At 47.5% G+C, this 16,511-nt stretch overlaps 1 protein-coding gene across 1 annotated transcript in view; it reads right to left on the bottom strand.

Moving 5' to 3' along the window:
* LOC139281351 (anoctamin-4-like) overlaps positions 1-16,511 on the bottom strand; it is a 297,350-nt gene that overhangs the window by 98,046 nt on the left and 182,793 nt on the right. The window contains exons 6-7 of the mRNA XM_070901506.1: positions 11,635-11,771; positions 7,731-7,889 (exon numbers count right to left, since the gene is read on the bottom strand). Of these exons, the coding sequence (XP_070757607.1) occupies positions 7,731-7,889; positions 11,635-11,771 (296 nt within the window). The remainder of the gene's footprint in view (positions 1-7,730; positions 7,890-11,634; positions 11,772-16,511) is intronic.

The raw sequence follows: 16,511 nt of genomic DNA, 5'->3' as shown, positions 1-16,511 counted from the left end.
TATCCCTCAATCAACATCACTAAAACAGATTATCCAGTCATTATCACATTGCTGTTTGAGAGAGCTTTTCTTTAAAAAATGTAAATAGAATGTGAAGAATTGCACCTTAAATTAATGCCCTTAACCTTCACAATCGGTCAGGCACACACATTCATTAAGCAATTGTATGGGTCGAGTTACAGAAATTATAATTGAATCTAATTTAATAGCAGTGTACTAGATTCCGAACGTTCGATACTATTGTAGGATCACAGAAATTTACAGCACGGAAGGAGGCCATTTCGGTCCATCGTGTCCCGCCGGCTGACCAAGAGCTATCCAGCCTAATCCCACTTTCCTGCTCTCGGTCCGTAGCCCTGTAGGTTACAGCACTTCAAGTGCCTATCCCAGTACTTTTTAAATGTGGTGAGGGTTTCTGCCTCTACTGCCCTTTCAGGCAGCGAGTTCTAGACTCCCACCACCCTCTGGGTGAAAAAGCTTCTCCTCAAATCCTTCTACCAATTACTTTAAATCTCTGCCCAATGGTTGTTGACCCCTCTGCTAAGGGAAACATGTCCTTCCTATTCGCTCTAGCCAGGCCCCTCATAAATTTATACTCTGCATGTTTCATTTGAAACCAGGAGGTTCAAGTGTCCAAGTATTCGAATAAACGTGAAAATGGAAACCAGACAACGATCATGGAGATCAGATTCACGATGGGACTTTGGCAAATCAATCAATGCCTGGGACAAGGATCATTATCTTAGCAAAAGATTGAAAGCTAATAAAAGTAAAGCAATTTGATTCAAAGCAACTGCCAGGAATCCAGAATCTAAATAATTAATTCCAATTGCTGTGGGCTGTTGTGGTAAATGGACTTATAAAATCATAGAAAGTTACAGCATGGAAGGAGGCCATTTCGGCTCATCGTGTCTGCACCGGCCGACCAAGAGCTACTCAGCCTAATCCCACTTTCCAGCTCTCGGTCCGTAGCCCTGTAGGTTTCAGCACTTCAAGTGCACATCCAAGTACTTTTTAAATGAGGTGAGGGTTTCTGCCTCTACCACCCTTTCAGGCAGTGAGTTCCAGACCCCCACCACCCTCTGGATGAAAAACACTTTCCTCACCTCTCCTCTAATGCTTCTACCAACTACTTAAAATCTATGCCCCCGTGGTTATTAACCCTTCTATTAAGAGAAATAAATCCTTCCTATCCACTATCTTGGCCCCTCAATTAAATCTCCCCTTGGCCTCCTCTGTTCCAAACAACCCCAGCCTATCCGATCTTTCCTCATAGCTAAAATTCTCCAGTCCTGGCAACATCCTCATCAATCTCCTCTGTACCTTTTCTCGTGCAATCACATCCTTCCCGTAATGTGGTGACCAGAAACGCACACAGTACTCAAGCTGTGGCCTAACTAGTATTTCTAGCATAACGTCCTTGCTCTTGTATTCTATGCCTTTTTAAATTACATTATAGACCTGTCCTGCTACCTTTAAGGATCTGTGGACATATACTCCAAGGTCCCTCTGTTCCTTCACATTGCTCAGTATCCTCCCATTTATTGTATATTCCCTTGCCTTGTTGCCCCTCTCCAAATGCATTACCTCACACTTTTCCGGATTGAATTCCATTTGCCACTTTTCTACCCACCTGACCAGTTCATCGATATCTCACTGCAGTTTAGAGCTTTCCTCCTCACCGTCAACCACACTGTCATCTCGAGTAAAATGGCTGCAGGTTCTGGTAACCTTTGATCTGCTGGTCAGGTGACCTGCTCTTTATTAACAGCACTAGCTGCAGTAACACAGGCATCCACAGTATGGAGCTACAGACATTACACGCACACGGCCAATTTTTGCATCATTTGCAAATTTCTTTATCTTGCCCCCTACATTTAAGTCTAAATCATTAATATATACTACACTGGAATCTGTCATCTTGGGAGATTTATGTAGATGGAATATTCCCTTCACTCTAGATTGAGTACCAAGTTAATTGCTTGTGTTCCGATAGGATAATTGGATTCTGTAAACACACAAGAATTAAAATGTGACTTGACATTATTAACTGATGATTGACAGTTAATCCTGTTCCTAGTCTTGAGCATTCGCATGAAAGCGTCTATATATATATATTCAATGACCTCAATTAGGGCTCAGTAAGCAGAAAGCCAAATGAGGATTCTAGATCACCTGGGAATGCTAGACTGAAAGGACAAGGATTATAATTCAGCTATTTACTGGAAAAAAGTATTTACATTTATTTAGCGCCTTTCACGACCACCGGACATCCCAAAGCATTTTACAGCCAATGAAATACTTTTTGGAGTGTGGTCACTATTGTAATGTGGGAAACGCGGCAGCCAATTTGCACACAGCAAGCTCCCACAAACAGCAATGAGCTAACGGACAGATAATCTGTTATAGTGATGTCGATTGAAGGATAAATATTGGCCAGGACATCGAGGATAACGCCCCTGCTCTCTTTCGAAACATTGCCGTGGATCTTTTACGTTCACCCGAGAACGCAGACTCTGTTTAACATCTCATCCGAAAGACGGCACCTCCAACAGCGCGGCGCTCCCTCAGCACTGCCCCTCCGACAGCGCGGCGCTCCCTCAGCACTGCCCCTCCGACAGCGCGGCGCTCCCTCAGCACTGCCCCTCCGACAGCGCGGCGCTCCCTCAGCACTGCCCCTCCGACAGCGCGGCGCTCCCACAGCACTGCCCCTCCGACAGCGCAGCGCTCCCACAGCACTGCACTGGGAGTGTCAGCCTGGATTGTGCGCTCTGGACTTGAACCCACAACCTTCTGACTCAGGATGAGAATGTTACCCACTGAGCCACAGCTGACACTGAGACTTGGAGCCCTGGGAGGGGAGTGGTTAATGACATTCCATACTGGGGAATAGAAGGCAAGTCATTTGCTAAGACTTCGTGGACATATAAATGTGCTCAGTGCAGGTAGAAAAGTGAATGTTGGAGCAGCTTTGGTCTGTACCACCTGTCCAATCATCAAATACATGCGTACAATGTGAAGTTATAGCAGCAGACAAAAGTGTGGATCCCGATACAAACATGATTGGGAAAAAAAAAAAATCAAACTTCATTTTTCCCTATTTAAAAAAAAAAAGCCTGTAATGAACAATAAAAGGGACAAATTTCAGGTCACGACCTTTCATGACCGCCTGCTGTGCAAGTGTGGTGGTCACCATATCAGAAGCCGGCCACATTTTAGGTGTCCAGGGCACCTGCCTGAGACAGGTGTGAGGCAACTGGCTGATACAGCTCAGGGTACAGATGGCAGTAGTAGGACCCCGATGCAAACTTTGGGTACAAATGGGCGGAGGGCAAGGAGCGCACAGTTTAGCTAGACCTGGTCTCGAGCGGCCTGACCAGCAGCCTTTAAAGGGCTGGTGGAGCTCGCTCAAGAAAGTCACACAAAGTGTAAAGAAAAAAAAACATTTCTTTTGGGCCAGAATGCACAGCGTACTCCTCTCGGCTCCACATAAACACGGTGGCTCAGGCATACCCGGCACCTCATCTCCTCGCACCCTCTCGCCCCCCTTCCCCAGGACCCGGAGCGATGTGGAGGCCTGGCCGGAACTGGCCAGGCTGATCAGCAAGTAGTATCAGGGCTTCTGATTGGTGCCTGCAGCTCTCGGACTTCATTCAACGAGGTTCAGTGCCGCACGTGCCTCGGGTCAAAAGTCAACACAGACCGGCATGGCTTGCAAAGCAACTGGTCCGCCGATGTATGGCCCGCTTTGGGCTCAAGTCCAATTTCGCACCCTATTAGTTCTCACGAAGCGACACTGGCATTATGTTAAGGACCGATGTCTGGACTAATAATTGGGAGACGCGAAATCAAATCCCACCAATTCATTTAACTAAATAAATCAGGAATTAAAAAGCTAGTGTCCGTAATGGTGACCATGAAACTACCAGATTGTTGTAAAAACACCATCTGGTTCACTATAGTCCTTACAACTAGGGGGATCAAGGGGTATGGTGAGAAAGCAGGAATGGGGTACTGAAGTTGAATGTTCAGCCATGAACTCATTGAATGGCGGTGCAGGCTAGAAGGGCCGAATGGCCTACTCCTGCACCTATTTTCTATGTTTCTATGTTTCTACTAATATCCTTTAGGGAAGGAAATCGGCCGTCCTTACCCGGTCTGGCCTATATGTGACTCCAGACCCACAGCAACGTGGGTGCCTCTTAACTGCCCTTTGAAATGGCCCAGCGAGGCACTAAGTTGTACCAAACCGCGATGACAAGTCAGCACTGAGGGAGCACCTTCACCACACGGACTGCAGCGGTTCAAGGCGGCAGCTCACCACCACCTTCTCCAGGGCGATTAGGGATGGGCAATAAATGACGGTGACGCCCACATCCCGTGGGACTGATGACCACTTTTCCAGCACCACGAGCAGCGAGAGTTATGGTACCTGCGGCTCAGCTGTCTGGAGGTCCCACGCCAGCCGATCACCGGACTTTTAACCGGACATCTCGCGTAAAGCGCAAAATGGTGAATTCGGCCACGTAGTCAGTTAAAGGGACCGCGCACTCCCCCCCAAAAAACAAACTTCGAAGGAACATTGGTGTGGACAGATGTATCGTCGTGGACGAGAATAAAAAAACAAGATATCGAAGTTTACTGTATTTTCAAAAGTGATTACAAAATTCCATTCGCTTTCAGTGATGTCTTTAGAAAACCTCACAATGAAATGGGAAGTGATTGTCAGACTCATTTATACCCAACTCTGCACTGCGCATCATTTAGGCAACATTTATTGTTAATTACCAGTCTGCAGTGTGGCATATTAACTTTCCCGTCTGCGTGGAGAGATAATGGTTCTCAGAGGGATTGTCGGAGCACTGGGGCAGGAGGGGATTGGTGTAAAGCTGGGAGGAAGCCAGGCCACAACAAACCCCAGTTTCTGTGACACAGCAGTCCTCACCCATAACAACGTTTGCGTAAACAATGAAACATTGCATCGTTGTATCGTGCATTCCTATTTCGAAGTCAGTCACAAAATCAAGAGATCAGAAAATTGACAGCACGGGCTAACTGAGAATTTTTGCTGGCTCTCCAACTGAAGCGATCTACTCCATTCCCGTTCCCCTGGTATAGGGAGCGATCGGGGCCCAGGAGAGGCATGAGTTTGGGGCCCAGAAGAGGCGAGGGCCCGGGGCAGCACGGGCCAGCCCACACTGCGATATGTGTGTGCACTAGGGCCGTGCAGCAGAGCTCGTCTCCAGTTGTCTTGGTTAACCCTTGCTACTGGACCAAGACCTAACTCTGTCAAGCCCGTGTGCTGGCTGGTGTGCAACGGTCACCCCACGTTAATAAAATCCACGCACAGGTATCTTCCACCCTGCAACATGTAGTTCGGGACCTGGAATATTAGGTCCTTCATTGAAACACCTGTGAACTAATCCCATTTTGACATGGAAGCAAGTCATCCTCATTTCGAGGGACTGCCTATGATGATGATAATCCTTTCAAAATATACAATCGATTCCCTTTTAAATGATGTTACTATCTGTGCCTCAATAACCCCTTGAGGTAAAGCATCTACAAGCCAACTGCAAGGCACAACGCGTCAAGGCTTCTTCAGCAGCACCTCCCAAACCTGCGACCTCCACCACCTAGAAGGACAAGGGCAGCAGGCGCATGGGAACACCACCACCTCCAACTTCCCCTCCGAGTCACACACCATCCTGACTTGGAAATATATCGGCCGTTCCTCCATTATCGCTAGGTCGAAATCTAGGAACACCCTCCCTAACAGCACTGTGGGAGCACCTTCATCACACGGACTGCAGCGGTTCAAGAAGGCAGCTCACCACCACCTTCTCATGGGCAACTGGGGATGGGAATAATATCCCATAAAATAAGTAATTTTTTTAAAAAAAGCATTCCCCATTCTAATAACCCTCAGAGTGCAAAAATATTGCTTCGAAATATCCATTTTTACTCTCATCTCCAGCAAATCCAAAATGCCATTTTTGCTTATCCATCCAGAATTACTTTCAAGTGTAAACTCACTGATCTGGCGTTAACCATGGTTCAGTGGGTAGCACTCTCGCCTCTGGAGTTAGGAGGAGTTGTGGGTTCAGGTCCCGCTCCAGTAAGACCCCATTGCCCGTACAATCCTACCTGAAGCTCACTCCCAATCACTGGGCTTTCGGTACAGTTAACGACATACTACACACCGTTTTGCTCTCCGTATTTAAGGAAGGATATACTTGCATTGGAGACAGTTCAGAAGGTTCACGGGGTTGATTCCAGAGATGAAGGGGTTGTCGTATGACAAAAGGTTGGGCCTATATTCACTGGAGTTTAGAAGACTGAGGGATCTTATTGAAACATATAACATTCCGAGGGGGCTCGTCAGGGTAGATGCAGAGGGGATGTTTCCCCTTGTGGGGGAATCTAGAACTAGGGGGCATAGTTTCAGATTAGGGGGCCACCCATTTAAAACTGAGATGAGGAGGAATTTCTTCTCAGAGGGTCGTGAATCTGTGGAATTCTCTACCCCAGAGAGCTGTGGAGGCTGGGTCATTGAATATATTTAAGGCGGCAATAGACAGATTTTTGAGCGATAATGGAGTGAAGAGTTATGGGGAGCGGGCAGGGAAGGAGTGGAGGCCAAGATCAGATCCGCCATGATCGTGTTGAATGGCAGAGCAGGCTTGGGGGCCAAATGGCCTACACCACCTCCTATTTCTTAGGTTCTTATGGTCTAAAACCAAGGCTTTTATCATATCATGGGATTGCAGGAAGCATGTAGAATATCAATCCCTGTTCCCATTAATTCGGATAATTCAATTGCAGATACCAGCAGATCTTGGTGTTCTTATGTACGACATGAGACAACTTGAAGTACAACCCTTTCTAAACTTGGAGAAAGCAGGAATTTCAAACAACAGCAGACGCGATGGGCCGAATGGCCTCCTTCTGCGCTAAGAGCCAGTGGACGGGAGTTTCCTGGGGTTTATGGGGCGCCTACAGACATCCCTGATTTGCAAGGTTACAGAAAGCAATGCTTGAACACAATGCTGTGCTGCACCTGTAGAGATCCACGCACACAGGAGGCTGGCAATGAGGAAAGGGCTCGAAGAGGAGGCTGTGTAGGAATTGGGTGTCAAATCTACACCGAGTTGGACAGAACCTTGGGGGCGATTCTGACTCTGGGCGGTAATGTAAAACGGGCAATATAGTGACTCAGCCAATCTCTGCTCCTGATTTGCATTTCCATGGACTTCAATAGAAACTGAAATGGGGGAAGAGGTGTTTAGTGGGTGTCCGAGTCAATATCACGCATTTTACACTCGGGTCCAAAGTCAAAATAACCTCCTCTCCCAGTAAGAGGTTGAGAGGGGTACGTGTGGAAAAGGAGCAGTCAGAGATTTCAATTCTTCAGAATGTGACAGCAAACATTCATTTTCTGGTGACTGGGGACCCAGCTAATTTCTCAGATGTCAGACAAGTCACCACGTCTCCCGGTATTCAGGAGGCGACTGATGGATTGTTCTCAAAGGACGGCAGGCACGTTCCTTCAGACAGTATGTGGTACAGATGACTGTGTGTACCTGGAGATACAGGCGCCAGGGTCCATACAACCAGTCAGAGTAATTAATTGTCAAACATCAACACCTACTAACTCTGCTAAAGCAAGCTCTTTGCAAACCAATCACCAAACCACTTTATCAAAAAGAGGCAGCGATCATCAAACCTACCTCTTTTTCAATGTTCAATCCTTCAGCTCTCAGGTTCCTCTCAAACATCTCCCGTTTCTCTGCTTGTGCGTTAGACTTTCTGTAAACTAGTATGTAATCAATCCGGCACTTGCCATCCCTGAAGAACAGGCCATTTCCTTTATTTCTTTCCATAGCATCCTGCAGAGGAACAAAAGAAATGCACAGGTAGAATCTTACACCATGGAAGGAGGCCATTCGGCCCATCTTGCCTGTGCCGGCTCTGTGAAAGAACAATCCAATTAGTCCCACTCCCCCCTGCTCTTTCCCTACAGCCATGTAATTTTTTTCTATTTCAAGTATTTATCCAATTCCCCATTGAAAGTTCACAACAACTCGCTGTGTAAAAAAAAAAAATTTCTTCTCATCTGGTTCTTTTGCCAATCACCTTAAATCTGTGTCCACTGACCACCGACCCGCCTGCCACTGGAAATAGTTTCTCCTTATTTACTCGATCAAAATGCCTCATGATTTTGAGCATCACATTCAAATCTCCTCCCAACTTTCTCTGCTCTTAGGAGAACCAACCCCAGCTTCGCCACGTAACTGAAGTCCCTCAGCCCGCGTACCATTCTAGTAAATCTCCTCCACACCCTCTCCAAGGCCTTGACATCCTTATTTAGGAATAAGTGACGTTGGTTTCCAACCTCCCTGTTCAACGATTGTATTACTTATTTGTTAAAAGCGTGGGGATTTAATGGCGGTGTTATACAATGATGACAGGGTTTTGATAGCGTAGATCCTGCTTCCAGTGACAGGAGGGCCGGTAACCAGAGGGCTCAGGTCTATGCTGATTGGTGAAAGGAGGAGACTGTGCTTACAGCCAGAGTCTGTTCAGATATCTGCAGTAAATAGCTCCAGATTTGCAGACTCTTCACGTTGCAATGCTGCAGCAAATGACAGATTGCATCGAGCTTCTGCAACAGCGTCACAACACCTCAGGACAAGAGATTCTATTGTTTACTTTAAAAAGCTCAAGTGCACATCAGATTGTGTGTGTTATTTCTTAAGTTTTTTTGTGCTCTTGAAGGCGAGGGAGGTTAGTGCTGGAGGGGGGAGTGGGGCTCGGTGCGGGGGAGGTGAATGCTTGGGATGGTAGGACTGTCGTATGAGGAGAGATTGGGTCGACTGGGCCTGTATTCACTAGAGTTGAGAAGAATGAGAGGGAATCTCATTGAAACATATAACATTCTGACTGGGTTGGATAGACTGGATGCGGGGAGGATGTTTCCCCTGGCTGGGAAGTCTAGAACAAGGGATCACAGCCTCAGGATACGGGGTAGGAAATTTAGGACCGAGATGAGGAGAAATTTTTTCACTCAGAGGGTGGTGAGCCTGTGGAATTCTCTACCACAGAAGGCTGTGGGGGCCAAGTCACTGAGTATATTTAAGTGGGACATAGATAGATTTCTAGACACAAAAGACATCAAGGGGTATGGGGAAAAAGCGGGAATATGGTGTTGAGACAGAGGATCAGCCATGATCATATTGAATGGCGATGCAGGCTCGAAGGGCCAAATGGTCTACTACTGCTGCTATTTTCTATGTGTCTATGTTTCCCATCACAGGCATGCAGTGTGAGCACCAGGCCCTCTCCTCTACCCCAGCCGTATGCTTCAGTACCACCACCAGGAACACCCTCACTGTACCAGTTTGTCTCATCACCCCACACCAACGATCCTTAAACCTGTCCGAGGACGTGGTCAATTAAGAGCAGATTTGGGGAGGGGGGGGGGGGGCACTTTACTGCTGTGTTCCACCCCCCACCCCACTTGGAACCGGATTGGGACCAGCCATGCCCCATTTCACAGCGGAACCTCGCACTCTAAGCCAAGCACGCCTACATCCCATCAGGCAGAGCGAGATTCCAACCCAGGTCCTAGAGCCATGAATACTGTGTCTAAACCCACTGCATAAGCCGTAAACGTTACCGGGGCACCCTCAAAGCCTCCCTGATAAAGTGCAACATCCCCACCGACACCTGGGAGTCCCTGGCCAGAGACCGCCCTAAGTGGAGGAAGTGCATCTCGAGTCTCATCGCCGAGAGCATGCAGAAATCAAACGCAGGCAGCGGAAGGAGCGTGCGGTAAACCAGTCCCACCCACCCCTTCCCTCAATGACTATCTGTCCCACCTGTGACAGGGACTGCGGTTCTTGTATTGGACTGTTCAGCCACCTAAGGACTCATTTTTAGAGTGGAAGCAAGTCTTCCTCGATTCCGAGGGACTGCCTATGAGGATGCATAATCTGGGTCCCCCGCTCATATCTAATGTTGATCCCTCGATGCTTCAACTCTAAACACATCCAATGGCCATATTGCTGCAGCAAATTCCCAAGGCAGCGTGATCTGCAAAAGCCAGCAATATTGTTCCAGACTGTAATGGGTTTTGTGGCACAGTGTGCAAATAACAATCCATATTTTACAGCCGATGTCAATGAATGGAAAAAGCCCACTATATTTTCAAATCCATTGATCGATTCATAATGGGAGCTGGTGAATGTAACAGAGAATCTGACAAATGGGTCAACTTCAGTTGCATCAAGATTTTATGAATTTGCCGTCTGTGATCCAGTGCAATGTTCATTGTCCAAATTAATTCAGTTTTAGAACACAGCAACAACCAAGATCTCCTTTAGCTTTTGTACTCAGGCTCTACTCTAAGCTCCTTTCTCCAACGCTAGTTAGTTCCTGTTTGACACAGGATTTTTTTTTTAGTTAAATATTAATTTTCGGGATGTGGGCGTCGCTGGCAAGGCCGGCATTTATTGCCCGTCCCTAATTGCCCTCGAGAAGGTGGTGATGATTCTGAGAGGGACTGACAGGGCGAAGGTGCTCCCATAGTGCTGTTAGGGAGGGAGTTCCAGGATTTTTGACCCAGCCACGGTGAAGGTTTATGGTGTATAATTAATTTATTTCCAAGTGAATTTGACAAGCCCAACTTTAGCAATGCCTAGATGTGGTGCAACAAAGATACTTGGTGATTTCAATTTCCAAAAAGTTAATCTGAAATTCCATCCCAAATATTCATCTTAGAATTTGTCGTTATTAAACATTTATCCAGTTCCTTTCCTTTGGTGAGGCCACACCTCGAGTATGGTGTACAATCTTGGTTTCCTTACCCAGGGAAAGAAATACTTGCCGTAGAGGGAGTGCAACGAAGGTTCACCAGACGGATTACTGGGATGGGGGGGGGGGGGGGGGGGGGATTGTCCTATGAGGAGAGATTGAGTAGACGAGGCCTATATTCTCTAGCGTTTAGAAGAATGAGAGGTGATCTCATTGAAACATAAAATTCTTAAGTGGCTTGACAGGGTAGATGCAGGGAGGATGTTTCCTCTGGCAAGGGAGTCTAGAACCAGGGATCACAGTCTCAGGATAAGGGATTGGTCATTTAGGAGATATGACGAGAAATTTCTTCACTCAGAGGGTGGTGAATCTTTGGAATTCTCTACCCCAGAGGGCTGTGGATGCTCAGTCGTTGAGTATATTCAAGACTGAGATTGATAAGCTTTTGGATATTAAGGGAATCAAAGGATATGGGGATAGTGCAGGAAAGTGGAGTTGAGGTAGATCAGCCATGATCTCCTTGAATGGCAGAGCAGGCTCGAGGGGCTGAATGGACGACTCCTGCTCCCAATTCTAATGTTCCAATGCAATTATAACATTTTGCTTGCACCATTGTTGGTGGGAGGACAGCCATCTGAGAGAAAGATACAATCACCTAACCTCTTGCTTCATTAATGCCTCGAGTAAGTGACTCACTGCTCAAACAGGACTCAACTGCTGCTTGTCGCTTTCCAACAAATTCAACTCCTTACATTTCAAAATGGAGTGCCTTGTTGAATATAAACCCCCAGTAATAAAACGCAACACAAAGCAGCTCACCTCGACCCCCGCTTCCAGTCTGCTTGCTTCATCCGACGTGCTGGTCAAGTTGCCAGGGTGAAGCAGGGAGTCATCATCTTTCGAGGGGCTGTTCCGACCCTCCGATTCACCCAAGTAAATATTCACATCGTGTGCCACTGGAAGAGGAGGGGAAACGACAGTGATACGCGAGAGATAGAACCAGACACACAATAGAGAGATGTTGCACAGGTGTAACACGTGATCCAGAAAGCTGTTCCAAACTTTGATATGTTCGGTCCAACCTTGTAAAACTGGCAGTCTTAGTGACGCACGTGACTGACAGGAGCCACAGACAGGGGTCAGGAAATGACCGCTCAAAACACTGGGCACGTGTGTGAAGTTCTTCCATCTGCAACTTTAACAGGACACGCACTAGGAAATCAGGTACTGAACAGGCTTCAATATCGTCAGATAAAAATTGACCAGGACACCTGGAACAACTCCTCTGCTCTTCTTTGGATGATGCCATGCGATGTTCCCTCAGCAGTAATGTTGGTGCCATGGGATCTTTTATATACACCCGAGGGAGCAGACGGGGCCTCGGTTCAACGGCTCATTCGAAAGATGAGTGCAGCGTTCCCCTAGTACTGCCCCTCCGACAGTGCAGCGCTCCCTCAGTACTGCCCCTCCGACAGTGCAGCGCTCCCTCAGTACTGCCCCTCCGACAGTGCAGCACTCCCTCAGTACTGCCCCTCCGACAGTGCAGCGCTCCCTCAGTACTGCCCCTCCGACAGTGCAGCACTCCCCTAGTACTGCCCCTCCGACAGTGCAGCGCTCCCCTAGTACTGCCCCTCTGACAGTGCAGCACTCCCCCAGTACTGCCCCTCCGACAGTGCAGCGCTCCCTCAGTACTGCCCCTCCGACAGTGCAGCGCTCCCTCAGTACTGCCCCTCCGACTGGGTGGCAGTGTGAGCTGTGAGGGGGACGCTAAGAGGCTGCAGGGTGACTTGGACAGGTTAGTTGCGTGGGCAAATACATGGCAGATGCAGTATAATGAGGATAAATGTGAGGTTATCCACTTTGGGGGCAAAAACACAAGGACAGAATATTATCTGAATGGTGACAGATTAGGAAAAGGGGAGGTGCAACGAGACCTGGGTGTCATGATACATCAGTCATTGAAGGGTGGCATACAGGTACAGCAGGCAGTAAAGAAGACAAATGGTATGTTGGCCTTCATAGCTAGGGGATTTGAGTATAGGAGCAGGAAGTTCTTACTGCAGTTGTACAGGACCTTGGTGAGGCCTCACCTGGAATACTGAATTCAGTTTTGGTCTCCTAATCTGAGGAAGGACGTTCTTGCTATTGAGGGAGTGCAGCGAAGGTTCACCAGACTGATTCCCGGGATGGCTGGACTGACATATGAGGAGGGACTGGATCAACTGGGCCTTTATACATTAGAGTTTAGAAGAATGAGAGGGGATCTTATAGAAACATACAAGATTCTGACAGGAAGGGACAAGTTAGATGCGGGTAGATTGTTCCCGATGTTGGGGAAATCCAGAACCAGGGGACACAGTCCTAAATGGCCTACCCCATATCCTAAGACTGAGATGAGGAGAAACTTCTTCAGAGAGTTGTTAACTTGTGGAATTCCCTACCGCAAAGAGTTGTTGATGCCAGTTCATTGGATATATTCAAGAGGGAGTTAGATATGGTCCTTACAGCTAAGGGGATCAAGGGATATGGAGAGAAAGCAGGAAAAGGGTACTGAGGGAATGATCAGCCATGATCTTATTGAATGGTGGTGCAGGCTCGAAGGGCCGAATGGCCTACTCCTGCACCTTTTTTCTCTGTTTCTATGACAGTGCAGCGCTCCCTCAGTACTGCCCCTCCGACAGTGCAGCGCTCCCTCAGTACTGCCCCTCCGACAGTGCAGCGCTCCCTCAGTACTGCCTCTCCGACAGTGCAGCGCTCCCTCAGTACTGCCCCTCCGACAGTGCAGCGCTCCCTCAGTACTGCCCCTCCGACAGTGCAGCGCTCCCTCAGTACTGCCCCTCCGACAGTGCAGCGCTCCCTCAGGTACTGCCCCTCCGACAGTGCAGCGCTCCCTCAGTACTGCCCCTCCGACAGTGCAGCGCTCCCTCAGTACTGCCCCTCCAACAGTGCAGCGCTCCCTCAAGTCTACGAGTTCTTTACCCTCGCTGACAATGGGCAGAGTTAAAACTTGGCGAGGCCTCACCTGGTTTAATTCAGAAGTTCCACAGTAGCTAAATTGTGATGATCATCACTTGGTGCAAATCAGATTAATTTCTGCTCAGCTACAGTTATAAAATAAAGCACACGCCTACACTAGCCCAGTTGGGGGGTGAATTCTCTCTCAGCACAGCATAATAGATCAACTCCGCTATCTGCCCTGCCAACACTGCGGACGTTAATTCGCCCACTCAGCCTTTCTGCAGCCTGGACTGATGCTGTGATGTCAGTGCTGATTTTTAAAAAGTCGCTCTCCAACGACGAGCAGAGAGCCAGGAACTCGGGCTCCACCCAAGGTGCCAGGAGTCTCTTGAAGGATAACGAATGGGCCATTGTTTGGGAACTCTTCAAATCAAAAACACATCGACTTCCACTGACCTCGCAGTGGGGAGCATTCCTCGATTTCCATCGCTCCACCACTGGGGACTGTGATTTCAACTGCCTGGGCCCCGAGTTCTGGAATTCTCTCCTTTAAAACCTACCTCTTTGACCGAGCTTTTGTACACCTGTCCCAATCTCTCCTAGTGTGACTCGGTATCAATCTTTGCCCAATAACCTTCCTATGAAGCGCCCCGGGCCCTTCTAACTACTTTAATGGTGCTGTATAAAATGCAATTTATTGTTGCTCTCAAATGGTCGGCTGCTCCGCGCAAGTTTCTGCTCTAAGCTCATCGTAAAACAGCTCGTGCGGGTGTCCAGTTGGTGGGAAAATGACGACCACATCCAAAACCACATCATCACTAACCCATTTGAATTAATGGAGATGGCATGTCATCAGATTGTTGAGTGCAAGTATTTCCTATCTGATCCCTGGGAAATTTGTACTTGCTCTGGCATTTAATTATACGCTGTGCAAAACGTTCTGCCAGCAGAGCTTCCATTTCGAGGCTGAGTGAGTAGAACCTCACCAGGAAGATTCTCTTGTTAAAGGATTAATTATTTTTGAATTACAAAGTAATGAGCGAGTGTGGATGGAAACAGCAGGCTAAAATACAAAAGAAATACAGAGGGGTCAACGTCACTAAGCGAGGCAGTGAAATTAGGAACATAGGAGCAGGAGGAGGCCATTCAGCCCCTCGAGCCTGCTCCACCATTCACTGAGATCATGGCTGATCTGCGACCTAACTCCATATACCTACCTTTGCTCCATACCCCTATCGATCTCAGATTTAACATGAACAATTGATCTAACTTCAACTGCCGTTTGCGGAAGAGTGTTCCAAACCTCTACCACCCTTTGAGTGTGTAGAAGTGTTTCCTAAACTTCATTCCTGAAAGGTCTGGCTCTAAGTTGTAGACTAGGCCTCCAGTTCTTGGCTCCCCAACCAGCAAAAATAGTTTCTCTCTCTATCTGTTCCCATATCATCTTGAAAACATTGATCAGATCACCCCTTAATCTTCTCAATTGCACAGCATACAACCCTAGTTTGTGTAAGCTTTCCTCGTAACTTTGCTTGAAGTCCGGGTATCATTCTGGCAAACCTACCCTGCACTCCCTCCAAGGCCAATATATCCGCCCCAAGGTGTGGTGCCCAGAACTGGTCCCAGTGCTCCAGGTGTGGTCCAACCAGGGCTTTGTACAGCTGCAGTATAACTTCTATCCCTTTGTACTCTAGTCCTCTAGATATAAAGGCCAGCATCCCATTAGCCTTTTTGTTTATTTTCTGTACCTGTTCATGGGATTTTAATGATCTATGTACCTGGACCCCCCCCCACAAGTCATTTGGACTTCCAGTTTCTAGCTTTTCACCATTTAGAAAGTTCCCTGTTCTATCCTTTTTAGGTCCAAAATGGATGAGCTCACATTTGCCTACATTGAAATCCATTTGTCACAGTTTTGCCCAGTCACTAAATCTATTAACTTTGTAATGTTATGCTTCCGTCTACAGAGCTTACAAGGTCACCTACTTTTTGCAAATTCTTATGTGGCTCTCGATCCTGTCATCTAAGTCCTTAATAAATAGTGTGAATAGTTGAGGTCTCAACACAGATCCCCATGGGACACCACTAGTCACACCCAGCAGTACCTGCCCATTATCCCTACTCTGTGGCTGAGTGGCAGGAGACAATCTCCTAACCAGGTCAATAATTTGCCCTCAATTCCGTGGGCTTCAACCCGAGTTAACAGTCTCTTATGGGACTTTATCAAAGGCCTTCTGGAAGTCCATATAAATAAAATGCAAGGACATTTCCCCAGTCCACTTTAGTCACCTCTTCAAAAAAATTCCAATCAGGTTTTGTCAGGCATGACCAGCCTTTCACAAATCCATGCTGGGTCTTTGATCAACTGAAAATTCAAATTGTGACACTCACGAGCAAGTTTGTTGCAGTGAAACACCTGGGGCAAGATCAAGCTAATCTCGGGGAACATTGGAACAACAGCCGCAAAATACTGAGAAGAAAAAATGATGTAGAGTGCGTTGCATCAGGGAGCAACCAGAAGCGGATCAAGGCGGATGTTTGCAGGCGTGGTTGGGACCAGATCAGTCAAGTCTTCGTGTTTACACTAAAAAGGAACAATCTTCTGGGCCCTGATGCACCAAGAGAAATGAATATTTGGTGTTGGAAAGTAGAGACACCATTCCTTCAGGATGCCGAGTGATTGGAGCAAGGAACCCCTGGACAAGGAGATAGGGGGAGGGGGCACAAGAAAGAAAAAG

The sequence above is a fragment of the Pristiophorus japonicus genome, chromosome 15 (assembly GCF_044704955.1).
Source record: "Pristiophorus japonicus isolate sPriJap1 chromosome 15, sPriJap1.hap1, whole genome shotgun sequence".
Taxonomy (NCBI): Eukaryota; Metazoa; Chordata; class Chondrichthyes; family Pristiophoridae; genus Pristiophorus; species Pristiophorus japonicus.
Note: the sequence above shows the minus strand (reverse complement) of the source record. Positions and strands in the feature narration are given on the sequence as shown.